The sequence below is a fragment of the Amblyomma americanum genome, chromosome 3 (assembly GCF_052857255.1).
Source record: "Amblyomma americanum isolate KBUSLIRL-KWMA chromosome 3, ASM5285725v1, whole genome shotgun sequence".
NCBI lineage: Eukaryota > Metazoa > Arthropoda > Arachnida > Ixodida > Ixodidae > Amblyomma > Amblyomma americanum.
Window position 1 is genome coordinate 216,936,440 of NC_135499.1, and position 21,104 is coordinate 216,957,543.

The following is a 21,104-nucleotide window of genomic DNA, read 5'->3' on the forward strand; positions in this document are numbered from 1 at the left end:
TGCAGCTGGCCACTCATTACTGCCGTATCTATTGCTTATAATTCAAAAAACGTGGTTAAACTCGTTTCACGGAATGCTCGAAGACTAACCGCTTGTATTGTATTCTTCATTTCTGCATTTTTGAAAGCCTTCAATAAAGCATTCCTGAACCACATTCTCATATCAAAATAAACTACGCTTATTGATGCGGCGGAAGAGAGTGCTCTTTCTTTTGTTCCATTCATTTGCAACAACTTTCAATACCAGGCACTTAGCGGCCATCGTAACGTTTGATTTAATGAATGCCTCTCAGGCTCAAGAAAAAAAAAATAACGTGAAAACAGCTTCTAAATAAATCAATGCCTTTCGCTTCAGCCAGTATTCTCAACACCATCAATGTAAATGCAATAACTAAGTTCCGTTGAATATTTCAAATGCAAAAGCAAAATTTGCGCGGAAGTTATTTTCTCCTCTGCTGAGTAAATCAAGAATAAATCAGCTGTGCAGAAAACATAGCGCCGATCTCAAATTATGCGTCGTCCTTGTGAAGAAAACCGAACGGCAGGCCGCGCAGAAGCTGTGAACACTGCTCGCCGCCTTTCCCCGCTGTAGCTAATTATGCTATCATGACCAGAAATGAAAACATAAGGACCAACAGAGTTCAAGTCTCGTGCGACAATCTGCTCATCAGTTCGGAACTCCTTATGGTCAAAGGCATTCTTCGTTATGTATGGCACGTCAAAAACAAATCAAACTTAACACAATTAAAAAAAAGGAGCACGGCTCCACCTGGATGACACAACCACACTACTCTGGCTGACTCTTCAACCACTGCTCGACGGAAACAACAGTACAAGCCGGTACAAAGCTGAAGCGCACCATGTTGGAATGCGGTGCGCACCCGAAGACCTCTGGGAACTCAACTACGTTGCGAAGAGGCACGTTGACTCGGTATCGCGCCGGCAGTCGTTGTCCGCGGTGCTCCTGGTACACCCTGTCCGCCGCTTCGCAGTTGTCCAGCGCGTAGTACACAAAGAACAGTTGGTCCACGCTCAGGGCAGGAAGCTGAGCGAACCGGAAGTCCAAGTTCCAGGTCCGCCGGATCTGCAGGAGCTCCTGGAACGCCCTGAAGGCTAGTTGCACGGCCACCGTCTGCTGAAGGACAGCCCCACGTGCTGCCATTGAGTCTGGAGCAATAGGCTGGCGCAGGGCTACCGGGAGCTGCCGCAGCTCCCACTCGAAGCAGTTCAGCAGCTCCTCAAAACGGCGCACGGGGTCGTCGCCGTAGCGCAGCGAGGCTGGTACCGTGTCCCTGCGCAGCGCGGCCTCCACGAGCGCCCGGTAGAAGCGTACAGCAAAACGCGAGAAGTGCAGCGAGAAGTGGCTCGTATTGGCCGGCACGGAGGCGTTGAAGAGCGCCGCGGGAATGTGAACCCGTCGCCCCGCAATATCGTGCGTCGCAAATGTCAGGAGCTGGGAGGGCACCACGCTTCCACCACCGACCCGCAGAGTTCTCTGTTGATGGTCTCTGGACACTGACACGAAGAACTTGATCGAGTTTTCCTTCGCGAACGACGCGGAGGACGAGGGACACGGCGCATCGTCGCCGCTAGGGGACGTGGTGTACTCCTTTAGCAGATACCGGGTCAAGACCACCGCCATGTCGTCCATCCAGGCGAGGTGCTCGACGCTCCGACCGAAGCTTCCAACTAGCTGCGAGAGCTTGTTGACGACGAGGGTCCCGGAACTAGGCAGGTGCAGCATTCTCGCGAAGCAGCCAGGCAGCACGCGTTCCACCGCAACCAGACAGAGGCGGCTCGTGTTCGACACGTCGGGCAGTGTCCTGCCTAGGAAACTCTTGCTGAACAGCTGCCGTAGAAGGCGATGTCTGTCCAAAAAGAATGGCGCCAGAGTGATGAAAGCCTGAAATCCCAGATAGTTCATGACGGCACGGGGTGGCAGCTCGCGCAGAGCAGTGACCAAATGGCCCTGGAGGTAGTCTGCCGATTTGAGCACAATCTTTGTCTCTGGTCGGAGTGAAGAATCGTTTTCGAACGTGGCTCTCAGCAGCTCCGCAATGCCAGAGTGTAGATCGGTGAGCCTTATGACGTCAAAGCCCCGCATACCAATTTCTGAATCGGCAGGCTCGAGGGGGCTCGAGCCGAGGCGAGTAATAACTAGCATGATCTCGTCAATAAGTTGACTTGATGCTTGCGACACGGCTGACATGGTTTCCGCGAGGGCGTCTCGAAACATGTTAACGACACCGGGCCGGGTAGCATCGTTGCAGGAAAACAGAAATTTTGGCTTTCCCAAACCTATGGCAACCTTGGCGGGTTCCTCCGAGTCAATGGCAGCGAAAACGTCCACAAGTGCTTTAGAACCGATGTCTTTAATTAGTTCACCGGCGAAGAACCAGGCCTCCTTCGGAGATGCTAGTGCGTCTGTGGGCCAGCGGCCGATCTTCCACCGCCGAAAGAGCTCGGCCATGGCGGCCAGAGCCCTGCCCGATTGTGCGCGGTCTGTGCATGCGTCGTATAGAGCAAGAGCCACGCTCACATCCTGCCGCTTCTTAGAGACAAGGCCAGCTTCGAGGGTGGTGATGAGGTCGTCCTGGATTATTGTGTCGCTGGAAATAGCAGTCCCGGTTTCAGGGCTCGACAAGCTTTGACTGCGCACCCAGTTGTCGCACACGTGCTGGTAGAAGTCGTCGCATGGTCCCGTCGTGCCACTCAGGAGAGATTTCAGCCGGTCGGCTTCTCTGTCACAGAATACCGTAGTGCAGTAGTAGACGCCCCCTGGCGGACGCACAGTTGTCACGTTCGGTGGGATTTGCCGCCAGAAACCATCGAAAAAGATGAACACAACGGCTAAAAGAAAGATCGCTGCGGCCAGTGGCAGGGCTACCTTCCAGAAGACCGGTACCTGCGAGGGATGCATTGACCATCCTGTCTTGTCTTTCACCGACAGAACAGGCATCTCGGCTCCCGAAGCTCCGACAGGCAAGAACTCGTCAAGGGGCTCTTCGACGTGCTGGTGCTCTGGATTTTTGCAATGGCGCAACGTGGCGCCTTTCTGCGAATGTTGCAGCAAGACAGCAGCGAGATGTCCTGGGTTGTGTCGTGGATTCTTGCAGGCTAGGCAGTAGTCGCTTGCCCGAGCTTTGCTATTCGCTTTATGCATAGGATTTTTACAGAAACGAGTCGCCCCTGTGATGAACGGATCGCAGTCTACCCCGCCTCCTGTCGGCTTCTCCTCGGCCATGTTAGCCTGCGTAGCCACTGTTCGCCTCGTCACAGCGCTTATGCTGAAGCTTTGCAGTCGTGGCGTCACATTTGGTGCTGCCGCAATCCCTGCACCGGAATCACCGACCGAATGACCGGAGGAGACCTTTTGCTGGTGTTGCTGCTCCGTGAGACAATCCTTCGCAGCGACCTTTCCAAGAGCTTCTTTCTTCTGTAAAGGTATTTGTCCACCTTCGGCTGTCCCTACTGCGTGATTAACATTGATGTACCCGCAGTCGGTTCCGCTTGCAGCCCTTGACAGCGGTTTCGTGTCAGCGCCCGTTTCTTTCGAAACACGTCTGACACCAGGTGAAGTAATGGCGACCACGGATTTGTTGGCTGTTGCCTCACATTTTGCTGGCTTCTTGTCGGAGGTGGCGGACTCTAGCGCAGCGCTCGGAGGGTGAGGTTTGACTCCGGAAAACGGCTTAAGTCCTGCCTGATACTGTGCACCCTGCTTCGGCTCCCTGCGTGACTTGGTCTTATCGTCGACGGTGCTTTCTTTCTTTAGCTGGCCGACCACACTGTCGGAACGTGGTTTCATTTGATTATGCGCTGCTTCAGCAGCGGCTGGCGCATGAGTTTCTTTCCCATCTTTCAGCAGAGACTTTTCAGGCGACCCGACACGGCTGACTGTTGTGCTGCCTCTTCCGCTGTGTTCTTTCCCCGCCACGTCCTTAGAAGGCTCATGTGATGAAGTTTCTGGCACCGGTGCGGCCCCGTGGCGAATACTTCTATCATCGCTACTTTTCGAGGACACGCTAAGCCTGCGCGTTCGACCGGGCTTCGCGATCGTAGAGGTCTCCGGAACCAACCCTTTAACGGCGCAGGTATCGCTGGTGGTAGCAGTGTTAATTTTAAGTGCCGCTCCTTTTTCGTTCGCAAGCTCCTTTGTGACTGAAGCAGGTAAAATCTGAGGGTATGCAGCTTTCTTTCCTGCAAGTGCGTCATGTTCCACATACATCATTGTTGTCGGTATTATTGGCAGAGATAACACTCGCTTCTTGAAAGAATTTTGAAAAACGCCTGAGCGCAGTGGGCACGTTTCGGTCATTCTATGTTGTTCTAGCAGAGTTCTGGGAAATAGCAAGTCCTTACTGTTCCAAGGTACGACGGCCTTCTCTTGCGCTCCATACTCTCCATAAGCCGGACAACTAAGTACTCTATTCGACGAGCCTGTCAGAGCTTCGTAGTCTGACCCACATCTCCTCAGTCTCTGAATAGCTTCTAAAATGCGACTCTGAGAGGAGTGTTTTTCCTCAAGTACGAGCGGTGCTTCACGACTGCAGCTTCTTGAGAATTCTGGCTCTGGAAGGAAACCTCCTTGCTCACTATTCGCGCTTACGTTTTCCCTTGATTCCGCTGGTAAATATTCTGAACCAGACCAACATGGCGCTAACAGCCCCGGTGGAAGGAAGCGAGCCTCGGTCGGCCACTGAAAAGAGGGCGTGGCCGCAGCTGTCCCCGAGGCACCCAACTTGGGCGCGTCCGAGCGGTCTTCATTGGGTTCAGCGCAGCCTTCCGGTTCGTTAGTGACGGTGGTGCATACGCCAGTGTTCCGAGTGAAGGTTGGAGGCTTACCCGCAATTCTCGCCCCACTAGTCTGCGTACCAGCGTCTCTGGTGTTCTTCAATACTTCACCCAAAACTTCCAGGCTGGGGCCGGTTTGGCCACTCAGTGTCGCGTGCCGGGTCACAGAAGCGGCCAGAGCTGCAGCTGCAGCCCCTGGAGGACACTGATGGGTAGTTTGTCCCCTTTCTCGGAATGATGTACCCATGGCGTGCGCATGTGGGAGCTCAGAAAGTATGGCGACCCTGTGCGCTGCTGTCTGGTCTAAACACGACGAAGGCTGCTGACATTCACCGTGGGCCTTACTAGGGCAGGAGGGACTGCGTCCCTCAAGAGGAGACATCGGTGTTGCCGCAGTGCTTGCCTTCTGGGCATCTGTGCACAAGAGCGCCGAAATGTGCTTAATACCGCTTGATGGCGAGCCCACAGATTCGAATCCCACGTCGCCGAAGTCATTCACGGTGTCTTCCTGGACTGCAGGACGTCGATACGGTGAATCATGAAAGCTCGCTTCGTCGTCGTGCACAATAAGAGGTCTACAGTCCTGAGAACTTTCGACCTTTACCTTTCCGGTACTCTCAGCAGGCACACGCGTAGGCACTGCTTTCCTCTCGAAAGGTTGGTCTTCGTCACGAAGAAGCGTGGTGCGCGAGTAGGTCTTTCTATCATTTAACACGTCGTGTGAGGGACCGAACGAAGGAAACAAGACCGCAGCTATGTTCCTCAACACAGCGGCAAAAGTGTGCGTGGCACGGAGACGCTGACTCCTGTGGCGTCGTTCAAGTAGCAGGCCTTCGCATTGCCGGACTTGCGTGGAGAAAGTGGGAGAGAGCTGCAGAGAGACTTGACCATTGCGGGAGCTCTCCGCTTCGCCAGGGCTGTGCACAGAGGACTGCTCTAGGGCGGCTTCTTCCACATCACTGGCATGGCAACCAGCATCATCCTGTGGAGTGAACAACCCATGTGATTACACTTTTTGCGCTAAGATAAGTTCACCGAGTTCTCATTACGCACAGCATTAGCATCTGCATTAAAGTTCTGCATCGGTGCACAACTTGAAACATGAACACGCTAATAGATGCATGTGGTCGTACGGATTATGAGTCACAGCTTAGCCCTCTGCAGCATCAGGCGAATATTATACGTCTGAAATCTTAAAAGTCATTCGAAGTTAGTTTTAACCTTGGAAAAAAGTTCCAAGTTTATTTTTAGGTGCCAGCGGTGGCAGCGGTACCAGCGAACGCGTAATCACTAGCTTGGTTTCAAACGACAAACGACAAAGCTGAGATTTACGGAATGACTGTCAGAGTGCCGCAGCAAACAGAGGCGCTCCTGTGCATATACCATTCTACCCTCTTTCCTGTCAGAACTTTGCTATCTATTGGTACAGACCAAATTAAGTTGTTTTTTTCTGGAGTGTTCATTTAACACAATAATACGAGGACAAAAGTAAGTAATGGCAGTAGTGAATGTGCGGTTTCAATTTTTCCCAGAGAAATCGGTGGAGAGGGTTACCACGCCTGGAAAAAATGTAATAACTAGACTAAAACTACGTGATGTTAGTTTAAACCAAAATCGGGACCAAAGTTGGCCAAAACTAGTCTGGAGCTCATGACTATTCCTTCCCCCGCAATACGCGTGCCGATTCGCGGTGTTAGACTCTATACGAGAGTTCGTGGGTTGGGATCCCACTGGCGGCATGTAGTTGTCTTTTCTTCTACTTTTATTAATCTGCCTTTGGTGAAAACCACAAATTAAGAAGAGAAAGGGCGTACTTTATGCTCATTGGTTTCAGTGGGTGTCGGCTACCTCTCTCCATTCCCTTGTCTGCTGAATACCATAATTACCTGCCAGTTGCGCAGGTAACGTAGACGTTTTTATTCACTCTTAAACCAAAAACCTTTCAGCTCAGTTCAATACGTGTTGCTTTATGAAGTGAGCTTCGTTACGAATTACGCGCGAAGTTGGTCATTTTGAGGACTACAGTGCATGCCTTTGTGATCCCTGCCGCCTAACAACATTACAGCGATAGCCTTTCTTCGTTTTCTCCATAGTTTTGCGCTGACTGCCATGCTCGCATCAAGGCAGTCGTCACTGCCATGACAACGCGCTGTAACAAAAGAAGACAACACAAGCGTTCTAAGATGAAAAAGTCTAACTAGCCCAAAATGCTACTTTCCTAAAGCACCTCTGATGAACGTTCCCGAGATGTCACGGTCGCTACAGGACCTTGCCCCAAAGCGGTCCGGTGATTTCGAGATCCGAAGTTAAAACACCGAGCCCGCCAAAACAATCCTGCCTTACGTGCTACGGAAGAAGCAGCAAAAAGAAGTGAGCGAGGAGACTCATAGGTTCATGCCGCGATAACAGATGCAAACAGCCTTAAGCGCGAAGACCCTGCCGCTCGAGCCGCGGTTTTCAGGTAAATTGGCTTAAACACCAGAACCCTGCAGTTCAAGCCACCAAGGCTGAAGCGAGGTGATGGCATAGGCAAGACAATGTAGCAATCAAGACAGAGACTGCAATCACGGCGTTCATTAAACAATTTCTGGAAGACGCGTTCAGCTACAGCTGCACGGTTTGCGATTGGTTGGGGTTAAAGAACGATGTCACTGCCGTGGCACTGCCCCCCCCCCCCCCCCCCCCGCAGCCAAAACTAACGCTGTAGTCTCACGACAGCGAATTCTCGACATTCCGGTTAGGCTAACGCTGGACCATACTAGTAGCACCTATAACCGTCCTGTAAATCTCATCTTCATAACTACTGTCAAACAAACTGATTTGTGGCAGATTCAAATGCGCTCATAGTACGCTCCATCTAGGCGATATGCAAATAAACGAGACCAATAGCTGAAGTTCGTGTTGCATACTGTCAGGCAGCGACCAAGAGATGTCCACACGTAAACGCGGTCGCAGAAGCGACAGAATCAGCTGCCACGGTGGTCACGCTACAGGCTGTTGTCGAGGGAGGCCCGAGATATGCGTCCTCATATACAGGGCTGGTCGACTCACTGATGCAACTGCTGCTACAGAGGCCCTCCGCGATGCCTTCGCCTCGTCGCGAGTGGAAGCAGGGGTAGAAGGCGGCAGCCGAGGCTGAAGCGAATCCATCTCGCTGGTCGTGTCGAGCACACGCAGAGTCACACCCAGATATCCGCGCTGGGAGATCGGCACACTACCGGGAAGAGAAGGACAGCTGACCGAACGGAAACGATCCCGCAAAGACTAGTGCGAAGCAGGACAAAAGCGCGTTCGACTGGTGCGCGAGGCCATGCGTCGACTTCGTCTTCCAGTGCAATGTGCTTTTATTTTTTTATTTTTTTCCTGCTTCACGCTTGCTTAGATCTAATTTCGATGCAGTTGTAGTTTTGATTTAACACCGTGCAATATTGAATCAAGTGTAATAAGGAACGTCTTTCAAAGCACAGCGTCGCAAACAACCAGCGGTGCAGTCCAGGCACAGACCAGAGGCAGCGTTCAGTCCAGAGCACGAACGAGGGACGGAGCGTTCGGCGCTTCTCGTCGTCTACTTCGTTAAGCGCCAGCCTCTGAAGATTCTAAAGCCGAAGGCCAGTCTTACACAAGCATCGGACGCAGGCCCTCTCTGCAAGGACCAGAGCCCGCGCCCGGCCCGCGCCCAGGCCCTGTAGAACAGCGCATTTCCGCGGGCCGGTCCATGCAGGGCTTAACCCGGGCTTTCGGGCAGGCCTGCTCCCACGCAGTGTTCTAGTTCGTACGCCTGCCGTCACGAAGTATGCGTACTTTCTGGTATTGCGGTTCTGACGCCAACACTCTTGAACCAAGTGTTTTAGCACTAGCGAGGACGCTTCTAAGCTAATCGTTTTCAATGTCACAGTAGGAAAACTCCGTTTTTTTTTTGTTTGCAAAAATGCTACCTTTAAGTCTTTTTCAGTACTGTCTATGAATTTGTCCGCAAGGGGTTGCTGGATGCGCCCGACGAAGTGCAGGAGAGAGAAATTGCAGAAAACTCGTTTCAATATTATATTACCACTTGTGCATAGTGATTGGTCTAGAATCCAGTACTCAGGGTTGCAGTCAATAATTCTAATCACAGTTTTTTTTTTGTTGAGAGAATTAGTGATTAAAATATTCGGTAATGAAGTATGCTGGGCAGCAAGATAGGGCGCCAATCAATCGATCTTACATCCTGAGCACTACCGCGGTTAGGTCGGTCTATCTTGGCCCGCTCCCGCATTGCTTCCTGCTCATCGCCCGTAGAATGGTCAGCCCCTCAGGCGTTCGCATCGCCACACCGAGCAGGTAGAAGCAACAGCGCCCGAAAAAAAAACAGGAAAGATAAGGTGCGGATCTAGCTGCAGCAGTTGTGCTGTGCGCCCGTCTCGAATTGAGCAACGGCGATTCTGGAGCGAGTCTACCTTGCGCTTCCGCATCGTTTATTTAGCGGTGGTCTAAGTGGCTGCCTGCATTATGGATTGGGTCCAATTGGATCATCTTAAGGCGTCCGACCGACACGTCAATCGCTTTCATTCACCCATCAACATGATGCTGCGTTGCAAGCCCCAAGGCCGATTTAATCCCCTCTCGGGCCCCCTTCTTCCTCACGCATCTCCAAGAGCTCCCACTGGGCGTTCCATTATTCCCTTCAGTTGCGTATCCGTCCTTTGTTCTATGCTGTTGCCCCTCTTTTGCGTCACAGATAATCTTTTCGGTTGCTTTCCGCCTTTCCCGTTGTTGTTTCACACGGTGCTGTGACGCTCTGCTTCTTGAGTCAGCTTTGTACCCAGCTGCACACCTACTGTTCACGTTGAGCGATGGCATGAGTGATGCTGCTGCCGTTGAAGTTGTCACTGCCTTTTAAACTTGGCCAGTAGCCGCGAAGGCGTGGGACCTCCGCCTTAAGTGCACGTGGGGTATACCTTATTTCCGGCCCCCAAGTCACTGTTGGGTACTGACGAAGACCCGAATGCTCCGCAGCAAAATCACACTCCGTGAGGCACGTACCACGCAACAATCTCAGCCCCGCCAATGCTGCTGTGCTCCCCGCTCCTCGCCACTTCGTTGCTGCAGCGCGTGCGGGACAGAGAATGCAACGTCGCACCTGCGTGACGAAGCATCGCGATTTGATTGACGTCGTTGATTGATTTGATAGACGTCGCAAGCGCGGAGGCTTTCGAGTGACGCGAGAAATTAACATAATTAGTCGAGTCACAGAGGCGAGGGTAATCCCGTTTTCAAAATTATAAAAACTGATATGGCTATTACCACCAGCCGGCTACAAATATCTATATGCAATAATAGTTCAAAGTTAACTATTAAAATTTAGTTATTCACTTTACTAGTTTACATGATCCGCCTGTTTTTTAATGTCCGCCAACACTGTTATTACTATGCTCAAAAAGCTTCTCTTTACATGAAAACTCCGCTGCACCACTGCGACAGGAGGGGTATGAAGACTCCCAGTGACCTGTGAATGTAAATTAGATAATGACCTTATGCATCTATGGGAATTAATCCGTTGCACAATCGCGTCATCCCCTCAAGGCGGAGCTTAATTTTCTTATCAATTTCATCAATTTTGTTCTTTCATTTATGCGGTAATGTGAGAGAGCCAGAGAAATCCTTTGTGAAATATGCAACTGAAAACAAAAGGCCGAACTCGGTCGCTGATTTGCTTGTCAATTTATATCGTGAACGACGCTTAAATCGCGCAAATCATTGTTATCCGCATTTGGTAATATTCATGGTTCTATACACCGCGGCGGTCGAATTTCGGTGGAGGCGAAATCCTAGAGGCCCGTGTACTGTGCGATGTCAGCGCACGTTGAAGAACCCCAGGCGGTCGAAATTTCCGGAGCCCTTCACTACGGCGTCCCTCATAGCCTGAGTCACTTTGGGACGTTGAACCCCCAAAAACCTAAAACATAAACCATCATGGTTTTATACAAGATTTCATACACCTTAAATCAACCCTATCACGCGGACAGGGGTCCAACAATCAGACCATTGTCCCCCTCCCCCCGCATGAGTGTAGAGCGCCGTGGATGAGAATGCAATGTTTAATATTATTTAAATCACTCTTTTGGGTACGTATTACTGAAAATCCACCCAACCATTAGCACAATGCAAGAACTTGCAGGGAATTTTTTTCCTTACGGAGTCCTTAGCCGAATCACTACAAGCGAGTAGGGAGTAGCGTTGCACGCAGATCAATCGCTCCTAGCCTATTCCAGCTCAACCTTTGGTAATAAGGAAAGCGGCTTGATGAAGGAGGCTGCGATAATGGCACCAGTCTTAAAACTAGGACTCGCAGTCACTATAACATATAACATATAACATATAACATATAACGCAGGTATTTACAACAGTCTACAAGCCAGGACCTGGTTAGCCGGGTCCTGCGCTGACTAAGAGATCTGTGGCTGCGGGGTGCCACCCCTTAACGAGTCACCATATACCTCGATCACTTTATTTTAAAATTTCTTCCTCGTTCACGCGCACTGTTTTTCCAGGCTCCCCATAATTTGTTTTTACTCACGCTTTTGGGCACAATAATCAATTCGCCATTCCACTGCGTACATCTGTCTTTTGCCCTTTACTGTCCCTTTGCTCTGGGCCTCTAAGAGGGAATTCGGAGAGTGAGAGTTCCATCGTTTAATTAACGCTTTCCACCAATTAATCGCGTTTGCCGCTCTCATCGGCGCCTTTATTGCGCTGCGGCCGCTAACTAATGCATGTCGTTACCACTCTGCCACCGAGCTTGCGTGACCTATAGCTTCTTTTGCCAGTTCTCTCGGTCTTTCTGCCGTCTACATGGCCCCTCCAGGCCCGGCGGTGCGCGATCCGCGAGTTTTTTAAGGACACCCCCGGGACATCATTCTCGCTAGCCATCATCCCATCGCACCCGTCCCGTGCCTGGCACTAGCTGGGCCCAAGCCCTGGGCCACGGCGTTCGATCAGCGTCCCGTGATGACAAAAGGCTGAGGGTGACGACGCGGTTTCATCAGTGTTAGGAGCAGCTTCATCAAGGCACTCGCGGGAATGGAAAGAACGGTGAACTGCGGGAAAAGAGTTGCAAGAATTGAAGTTATAGCATGAATGGATGAAGCAGAAAAGAGCGGAAGTTATTAACCCCGTGCCGTGCAGCTGATGAAAGACAATACAAAACCGACTGCACGAACAATTCATCTCCACGTGTGATGCAACAAATTCTTGTCCCTGGCCTCGAAGTTCGTTTTGAAAACATCGCCTCTATTTCTTCAGGTGTTTTAGTATCCTATACATAGTTTTCCTAGCTGTTAGGATTAAGATAACGTTGTATCTTGACAGGCTTTTTCTGCGCATACAGACTTTTCTCAAAAAGGCACATTTCCAGAATTATTCTGGCGGACAGAGGCACGATGTATGAGCTGTGCAATGACCAAATTGCCATCAGAAATGTAGAGTTTCGCACAATTCAGATCAGCTGGTTGTCCACAGAGAGTCAAACAAGGCACTGTTTCAATGCGTCAAAAATATCTGTAATGGTTTCAAATACTTAGTTTAAGCAAACATATAGCAGTTTCCATAGCGAGTGATGCACATTATACTCATGAGGTTGATATGCGGTAACGCGTGGATAGATTAGCATTATGAAAAATATGCAGTTGAGAATGAAAAGTGCAACTGTATCGTAGCATCACCGGGAGGTTCGATGGAGAGGTGACTTTCATCTAAACAAAGGAAGCCGGTCGCTAGATGAGATATATTGCGAGCCAGTTGATGGCCCCCCCACTAACTCTTCGTTGGAAATAAAGCATGATTGATTGATTGATTGATTGATTGATTGATTGATTGATTGATTGATTGATTGATTGATTGATTGGTCGATTCCTGACCAGCGATTCATCGATCAATCCCTGAGGCTTAAGTATATCTGTCGAAGCAAAACCGTAGTATCGCTTGTTATCGCATCTTGACAAGTATCAAGCAGAAACGCAGCATCTTGCTCGGTGTCTTAAGGTACCAAGCACACCTTAGTTGAGTGACTTGAGTTTAGGCTACTTTCTTCTTGGACAACCTGTGGAGTACGAAGCGTTGGTGAAGATTCTTAGTGGTGCTGGTACTAGGCGGAGGATGCTGAAATATGGTCAATGATTACGGTCAGTGATCTCGCGAGAGAAGTACTTTCGAGCAGTGGCCGGCAAAATTTAAGGCTGCGTACAACGTACCCCTGAACAAACGATTTGTGTAGCTCCCTTCCTACTCAAAAAAAAACACATGACCACGAGATTTCGCCTGCATTGTATTTATGTGTTACTGCCTAGCACAGGAAAATCTATCTTTCGCGCCGCATATGATTTGCAAATCGTCTACGAGAGTGTCTGATTAAACATGAAATTGGTGCGGATCATTGCTCTAGGTTTGTTTTTTTCAACGTGCATTTAAAATGTCACCATGATACGAAGTTTATAATCTTTTTATCACTCAGTTTTTGCAAAATATCAGGCAAACTAGCCGGTGACTTCCGTAAGAACGCTTCCAGACCTCTCAAAAAAGTAGCAAGCGCTTCAAGCCCAAGCGCAAAACGCTATTTTTTGCACTCTAAGCAGCTCTTAGGTAAGTCGCATAAAAGCAACTTGCCTTTCAGGACCAGGTTTAGTTAATTCTGGTTAAGTGTAGCGGAAATAAAGCGCTAGTGCTAACGACGCGTCAGCATCTTCTCGTGTTCCCTGAGCTTACAGAAGCGCCGTTTTCTTAACGACCGACAGCTAAGTGAGAACAGCGCCTCCGCGAAAGGACTTTTTTAGCGCAGCGGCGAACGATAAAGGAAAACACGGCAGCGAGTTAGCAAAGTTGAGAAAACACGGAAGGCGCCATGGTCGCCAGAAAAAAAAAAGAGGGTGGCTCAAGACAGAGGGGGCAGGACGCAGCTGTTTTGAGAATACAGACGACCCGGTGCGAAGTTTATTTTGACAGGGCTTTGCTACGCGACAACGCGGCCGCCCTGGGGACCTTGCTCTCTACATGTGGTTCCACGTTCCCGCTTATATCTCGCGGGAAACCCTTTTCTTACTCCCGCTGGTTGTCTCCGCGTCTATCGCCTTCAACAGAGCTCGCTGCACAAAGCTAGGACAGAGGAACGCATTCGCACTTCTTGATGTAGTCGCTCCCTGTGCGAGCAAGTTGGAAAAGATGCCGCTGAATCTCGTTAATATCCTCTTCTCGGGGGCAACTTCCGGGCCGAATGGCTTACTCTGTGAAGAAAAAAAAGAGGATTTGTCAAAGCTTTCTTGCATTGTTTCTTTGTCGACATGTTGCAACTGCCGTAGCCACTATACATTTTTACCGTTCTCATTCGATGCGACTACCGTGAGTGCCTCTGCCAACGGCATAAAGCACGTCAGGACTTGAGCAATACGTCGAATACTACTTCGTGATACTCGAGAGCCTCCAGCATTAAAGGTAAAGTGACGCATAGCGCTGAAAACTCCGCCAGGCGACTCATATAAAGCTCCAAAAAACCCGGCTGTGCGCAGCCACATAGTTTTACGGAGCTGCAAGAAGCTTTCGCAATCTTTACGATTCTATGCTTTGTTCTTTTTGCTTTCTCTAATTTCATCTTTACATGCTGTAGTAAGCAGACTAAGAGAAGAAAAACGAACTATATTGTAACGTTTCTTCAAGAACTGACTAGTGCCGTGTTATTAGCAGCCAAGAAATGCCCTGATAAATCCGCTTGATTTCCTCGCGGCGTTCGCGATTCTTTGATCTGGTCGCCGTTCGACGTTGCGCAAGGCCTCCAGAGCTTATAGTTTCATTCGAAGGATGCGGCTGCAGGTTTGTAAACACAGGAAGACCGAGTAAGAAGACGAAACCCTGCAAGCAGCATCGTTCTTTGGCGTTCCAGAGTGCTCTCTCTCGTATTTGTACTTCATTCGTCGCACCCACGGTCAGCATTGAGTACAGAAACCTCGTTTTCTTTTCTTTCTTTTTTTGCCCATACGAATATCTTTTGCTGTTAATATTTCCTTCAGTCGTGAACACAGGCCGTGAATGGCAGCAATCACAATGTTTTTTTTTCTTCTTTTTCTGACTGCACATAAAGTAAATGTTTAGATTAAACGGCTGTAGTTGGACAAGGACACTTGCTAAAGAACACAAAATGAGCGCTGCTCCTCCTATACATTTTTATACGCGGAGTGTTAGGAGAAGCAGGAAATTTCTGATAATGAAGGACAGAAAAAAAGACACTCTGGGATGTTTACTAGGCTTACGTTCGCGAGACTGCCCTGCGTCGGAGGAAGGGATAGAAGCAGACGAAAAGTCGAAAGGACGGAGGGCAAAGAACGGGTAGAGCGCTCACTCAGAAATGTAAAGGATGCATGATGGTTAGCATATAAGGATTGCCTAAGCTTGTAATCCAACAACAAGAAAAAAGAACGTTAAGGTTTGAGCCAAATGCTACTGCTACGTCATAAGGTTGTGATTCTGTGTCATACAAGCAAAAAAATGTGGCCGGTTAAGCTATGGCGTGGTGCGATTAGTTCAGAAACAGGCTGTCATAGGCATTTCAGCTAGAATCATCATAAGTGCGAGAACTGGGCCTAGTTGGTTGTAGATCGCACATGCATGACAGGTATCCTCCTTGGCTGTTGTTCAAATTTTGCATTTTACGAGCGCGGTGTACACCCACAGTAAATACAAGACGCTTCTCACCTTATGCTTCTCCCTCTTCCTCGCATGATGCGACTGACTACACTGATGGCCATCCTCGATGATGCCCCTTAAATAGCGTCGCGTACAGAATCCGTTATTCAACTGTGAAATAACAACAACTAGGCCACGTTCTCGTGATGTTACTGTGTTGTCCGAGTTGGGCACCTTTTAATGTGTAAGCAGTACCAGAGTCACAATGCGAAAAACACGGAGTCTGTCTGCTTGGCAGTAGCCTCAAAGAGTGAAGCCGCCGCCCTCCAGAAGTACCACTCACCAGCATCCTTTCCATCGCCTCCCCCCCCCCCCCCTGCATAGAAGGATTCCCACCCGTCCAGCGCCACTCTCGATTCATCACCTCCACCACGTGCTCTCTTTCGCCCTTCAAAAGAATCATCCACCACCCACCCACCCAACTCTACCATCCAGAAGCTCCGCCCATCCCCAACCACGTACTTGTACCGTCCACAGAGCTTTCACCGTCTAGAATCCCATCCAGTAGTGGGAAAAAAAAGCGACGGTGAAATCAAGTTCAAAGACCCAATGCGAAAACCAGCTACCCTCCATAAGCACACCTACCGTTCATGTCCCCACCTGTTCTAGTAGGCGACCCGCCCAGCCATCGCCACCTTCAACCTCCAGAAAATCTCTGTCTGTCCAATACTTTCGGGGAATCCCTCAGGTAGCACTCCCCTAAAAGATGTAGCCATATGACTACGCTTGCTTAGATGTTGGAAATTGCTATCTTATTAAAATCACGTCGCCTGCGTGAGGCCTCAGCTTACGGTAAAAGCATTCATAGAGTAAAAGCGTCAGAGTATTCACCGAGGTCAAATACAACTGCATTAGAAAATTGTTACATCAGATGTCTTATCATCCTGAGCGCATTAATTCTGCGATGTTTCAGCCGAAGGTGCAGTATTGTCACAGATAGGTCGTATTCTTTTTATAAGTATTATGGGTCTAGAGATTGGACTTATGTCGCTTTGACGTCCTTTCAAAGGCCAATCACAACTGATGCCTCCGCGAAGGTATGCACCGGTGGAGTAATGCATAAACTAAGGGCGGCGGTCCTCTTTCTTCAGCATTTTTCAAGGCAAGGTACGTCTGAATGTTACGCTAATGTTTGGAAGGACAGTGCAAATATATGGAGACACAACAAACAAAAGGCATAAAGACAAGGTGATTAGGGAGAGGCGCAAACGTAGAAAGGAGATTAGAATATCACACATTAGACGCTGTTTATTCTTCTTCTGTTTGAGTTCTCCTCCTTCGGGTGCCACCTCATGACCGCATGCTAGCCTGACCTGCTTGCGTTCTCGGGAGTGCGCTACCGGCGTAATTGCATCGACTGCGGGAGCTGTTGGAGCTATCTTTGTATGCTAGAATTTTTTTTATTACTTCAGCGACACTCAGATGTGACTTCTTCCTGCTCTTAAGCAATAAAATAAACTAACAACGTATATCAATGGAAGGACTGCATTAAGACATTTATTTAATTTAAAGACAGTTCATTTAATTTCTTTTTTTTGTTATGTACAGAAAACTACAAGATTAGAGACAAAAGATACAGAGCACATGACTAGGTCCTTGAACCTTGAAATAAGTTCGGTAGTGGTGTTTGTTTTTATTACAAAACAAAAACATATACTTGAAACGAGGGTAATTCCAATGCAGCAACTAAACCAAGTAAGGAAACAAACTTATATATAGCACAAAAAATGAATCACGTGTAGCACTAATTTTCAAGAACAATCTTTCTTTTTTCAATGTCGCCAACCTTGTGCGTGGTTTTTTAGCCGTGACCAGCGACTGGCACCTCCCACTGTGAAACTGCTTACCTATTGATCATACATTCCTCCGAAAACGAAATATGCATGCGCAGTTTGGCAGCGTCATCTATTAAATCTTTCTTCGCGCTCGAGTTCATCCACAATCTTGCCGCAAGATTCATTCATTCTGATTACTCTTATTACTCGAGCATCACCAAACTCAAGTCAGGACCTAATTTTCTATCTCTAGTTTCACTCCGTAAAATAGTCGAGGTATGTCTTCTTCATAAATGTTAACGGTTACCAGTTGGAAATTGTTTTATGTTCACCGCGTTTCTCACCGCCTTAATTTAATTAACGTAGTCTTACCACCATCAGCACATAACACTGCGCATCTTAACGCTTCCTTTGGCCTGGCAACCAAGGACTGCAATCGCCTTCCTGCTGACGCAGTTCACCGCGCTAATCCAGCATCCATGTCGTTGTGAGCGCGGGAACACCCTATCCGTTCATAACGTCGACCGCAGTTAGGTGAAGCATCAGCCCCTGTCCTGTATGCTGATAATCTTTCAACCATCGCTGGAGCTTTCTTTGCACCTCTTTTCATGCGCTGCTGCTGCTTTACTTACGTGCCTGTTCTCGAGTGCCTTTTCAAGGCCTTTCGCTCGGCAAACTACTGCGTCTCAAGTCATCATCGTAATGGACACCCTTCTTTTTCTTTTCTTTTGAGAGGTGTGGGAGATACCAAATCTCACGAAAAGGCAACAATGGCTTCCAACAATCCCAGTGACGTCCAGAAGACATCCAATTACACTCGCTACACTTTCTAATTAGATTAACAGAGAAACTGATGTTATAGATAAGACGAAGCCAAGAACTCCACCTAAGCCCCTCAGTATGAATGACGCCGCCCTCCTTTGGACAAGAAAGGAGCACCTCCGGAGTCGAACCAGTGCTCTATAGTTCTTAACTGAGCGTGACCCTCCCAGCGGTCTTACACACGCAGAGGAGGATCTGCGTCGGAGTTGTCATCACTTCGGCCACCACTAGCAACTGGCCTCACTTTAAAATGTTATTTTCACGACCTGCGCTCCCAGTACGCCCATCCCGGGAAGCGGAAGCTTCCCAGGGATGGAAGGAATATCCACCACCTGCTGTTGGTCTGCCCAGCACTGAAACCGATGAGAATCCGGCACCGGGCCGCATAGTGTCTCTCGGCGGACAGTAAGGCGTCCTGTGCGTGCTGCTTAGACGCAGGAGCTTTATTAGACCAGAAAACCGCCTTCATTCATTAAGTGCCTCCATTTTATGTACTCAGGCAGTAAATATAGCCTCACAAATAACCGAAAATGCTTCTCGCTGCTCAGCCTAATAAATTGCCTTCCCGTCACGCATTCGATGAACAGCTGAAGAAGAATATAACACAAAAACCTCGAAGACTTGTTGCCTACCATCGGAACGAAGAAGTCAGCACGATCATCTGCTCTGTGACCTTCACTGGTAGGGTATTAACCTTCAAGTGGTAGGGTCTTAACGTGGTTAAACCGCGTAGACGCACGAAAGCATGTGTTCAGCATGGTTGGCTCATGGCTTTGCTTTTTGTTTGGCTTGTGTTTAGTTTAATGCCATTCGTGATCGTCTGAGGCGATAGCATAGTGCTCTCGTGCAGTAGCCAGCGAAGCTGATCTGTTCGCGCTGCCACGGGTGCGAATCGTGGTCGGGCAATATGTATTTTATTTCTCCAGGTTGTCCACGGTCACCCTCAAGGTCAACCGTCAAACAACATTCTTGGTTGAAACCATGTTAATTAAGGTCGCCCTCAAAGTAAAGCTTCAAACAATTTTTTTGGAACCATGTTAAGTAGTGCTTTCGCATTTAAAAAGTTTCCGCTTAATACCAGCAGAAAATATTTTAAAGTAAGAAGTTTATATGAAACCCTCCATTACCCCAAATTAAAAAAAAATACAGGGGCCTTCCTAGCCACTTAGAGAAGAAAATGGGACAGCATTTATGTTGCCTTCTGTTGTGTCTACAATGAGTGTCCAATGTCTTAAGATTTTTTCCGCCAAAACTCGGGTTGGAACTGGTTTTTTTGCCCTCATATGATATGCATGAGTCATCACCTTTTACAATGTTAGAGTACCCTCCAATGAATTATACTAGTAGATTATACTAATCCGATCCACTAATCCACCTGAATTCATTTTTGGGGGTGGCCCTACATTTAACGGTTTACGGACCATTGGCATTTTTGGTGGTGGGCCACGTTGCAAATATTAGGGGTCCTAAACTTTTCAAACTTGGCGGCGCCCTATCATTCGTTCATTATTGGTTACGAAGTGTTGATGACGTCATGATCCTCTCAATCGCATTCATAGATCGCGGGGAGTTCTAATACTACTCCTGGCTCAGTTATGCAGCGCTTAAGAGCCGAACCACTGCCCAGCAGGTGTCCGTTTCAAACACAGCCACCAGTAGGTCTTGTAAGACCCTGTCTGTGCGTGCCGAGCTCAAGTAAGGCTCGTGCACAGCGCCATGGTAGGCAGATGGCAACTAGACTGAGTTTATTTCATGTACTTTTATTGCCACGTGCCACGCGGGCCAAGTAGCTCACAACCCGGTGGGAACGTTGTCATGTGTCATGGTGGCCACGTTGTGATGACGTCGCAATTATCACGTGACCTCTCTCGGCCAATCATTCGGAACTGAAAATTTGGCGGTGCTCTTTGATCGGTTCCTTCGTGGTCACGTGATCCTAATGACATCATGTCCAAAATAGCTAATCAGGGAATTTTAAATTTGACCGTGCTCACTTAATCGTTAAGTCGCATCACGTGACCGTGAGGACGTCAATGGGGTGGCGGGCCTCAGTTGACCAATCGGGGAACTTTGTTGCGGAGAAACCGGAAACTGCAAGACGACAGTGTATGCTGTCGCATTAAAACGTTTTCGGCTGCATAACGGCAGACAACCTCTTTATTTTAAAGTAGCTTTAGGGGAATGTTACAGGCGTCAAACTAATCATGACAAGCTTATAGTTTAGTAACGCTGCCTCTAATTCTGTTTCTATTATTGCCATCCTTGATGCGAACTAGAATAAGGACAGCGTTAAGAGGCCTAGGTTCTTGTTTACCCCTGCTTTTCTCCCTTTCTCTATCAGCCTATTTATTTTGAAATGATCTGACATCCCGGACTCAGCGACGTAGTGAATAATACTATGCATAATTGTTCAAATAATAAATGTAGATATTTTACACTATACTTTTGAAAGTTGAGACGATAGCCCCCAAAAAATGGTTGCTTTTAAAATCCGAGATCCCAAAATCCATTTTCCAGCTGATTTAGGGCCATGACTAACCGTTCCTGAAGTTTTGGCAGAAAACTCAAGACTGTCTGCTGTTCAGAAGCTCAGCGCACAGACAGGCTTGCGGACCTCGCACATTTAGCGGATTTACGTCCAGCGACTTGAGCGCCACAAAGGAATATTTAAAGGCCTGCACCCACCTTCCTACTGCTGCCTGCATAATTAATCAAGCGCCTTATGAGCGCCATTTTTAATGCTCCAGTCTTAGCTTGAATTTTCGGCGGCTTCTGCCCACGGCACCGTGATTACTTTCTCCAAGATGAATGTCCTCGCCCTCGCGTTTCTCCGCAGCCTACGTTTTATACGGGCAGGTCAACGCCCTCAAGAGCGCCAACGTTAACTCGCTAACTTGTCATCCCGCTGAAAACTAATGGGATTCGGCGAGATAGGGGGCACTACTGCCCTTCACGATGTGCACTGCTTCGGTTGGTCACTAAAAATAAGTAAAGGATGCGCGGAAAA

At 48.7% G+C, this 21,104-nt stretch overlaps 1 protein-coding gene across 1 annotated transcript; it reads right to left on the bottom strand.

The window, feature by feature from the left end:
• Positions 1-562: 562 nt before the first annotated feature.
• LOC144123642 (neprilysin-1-like) lies at positions 563-3,984 on the bottom strand. Its single transcript, XM_077656438.1, has one exon. The coding sequence runs from the start codon at positions 3,805-3,807 to the stop codon at positions 787-789; it is 3,021 nt and encodes a 1,006-aa protein (XP_077512564.1). The 5' UTR covers positions 3,808-3,984; the 3' UTR covers positions 563-786.
• Positions 3,985-21,104: the final 17,120 nt, after the last annotated feature.

Coding starts and splice junctions, on each gene's coding strand:
- LOC144123642 (XM_077656438.1), bottom strand. CDS start 3,807: ATGAAACCACGTTCCGACAGTGTGGTCGGCCAGCTAAAGAAAGAAAGC.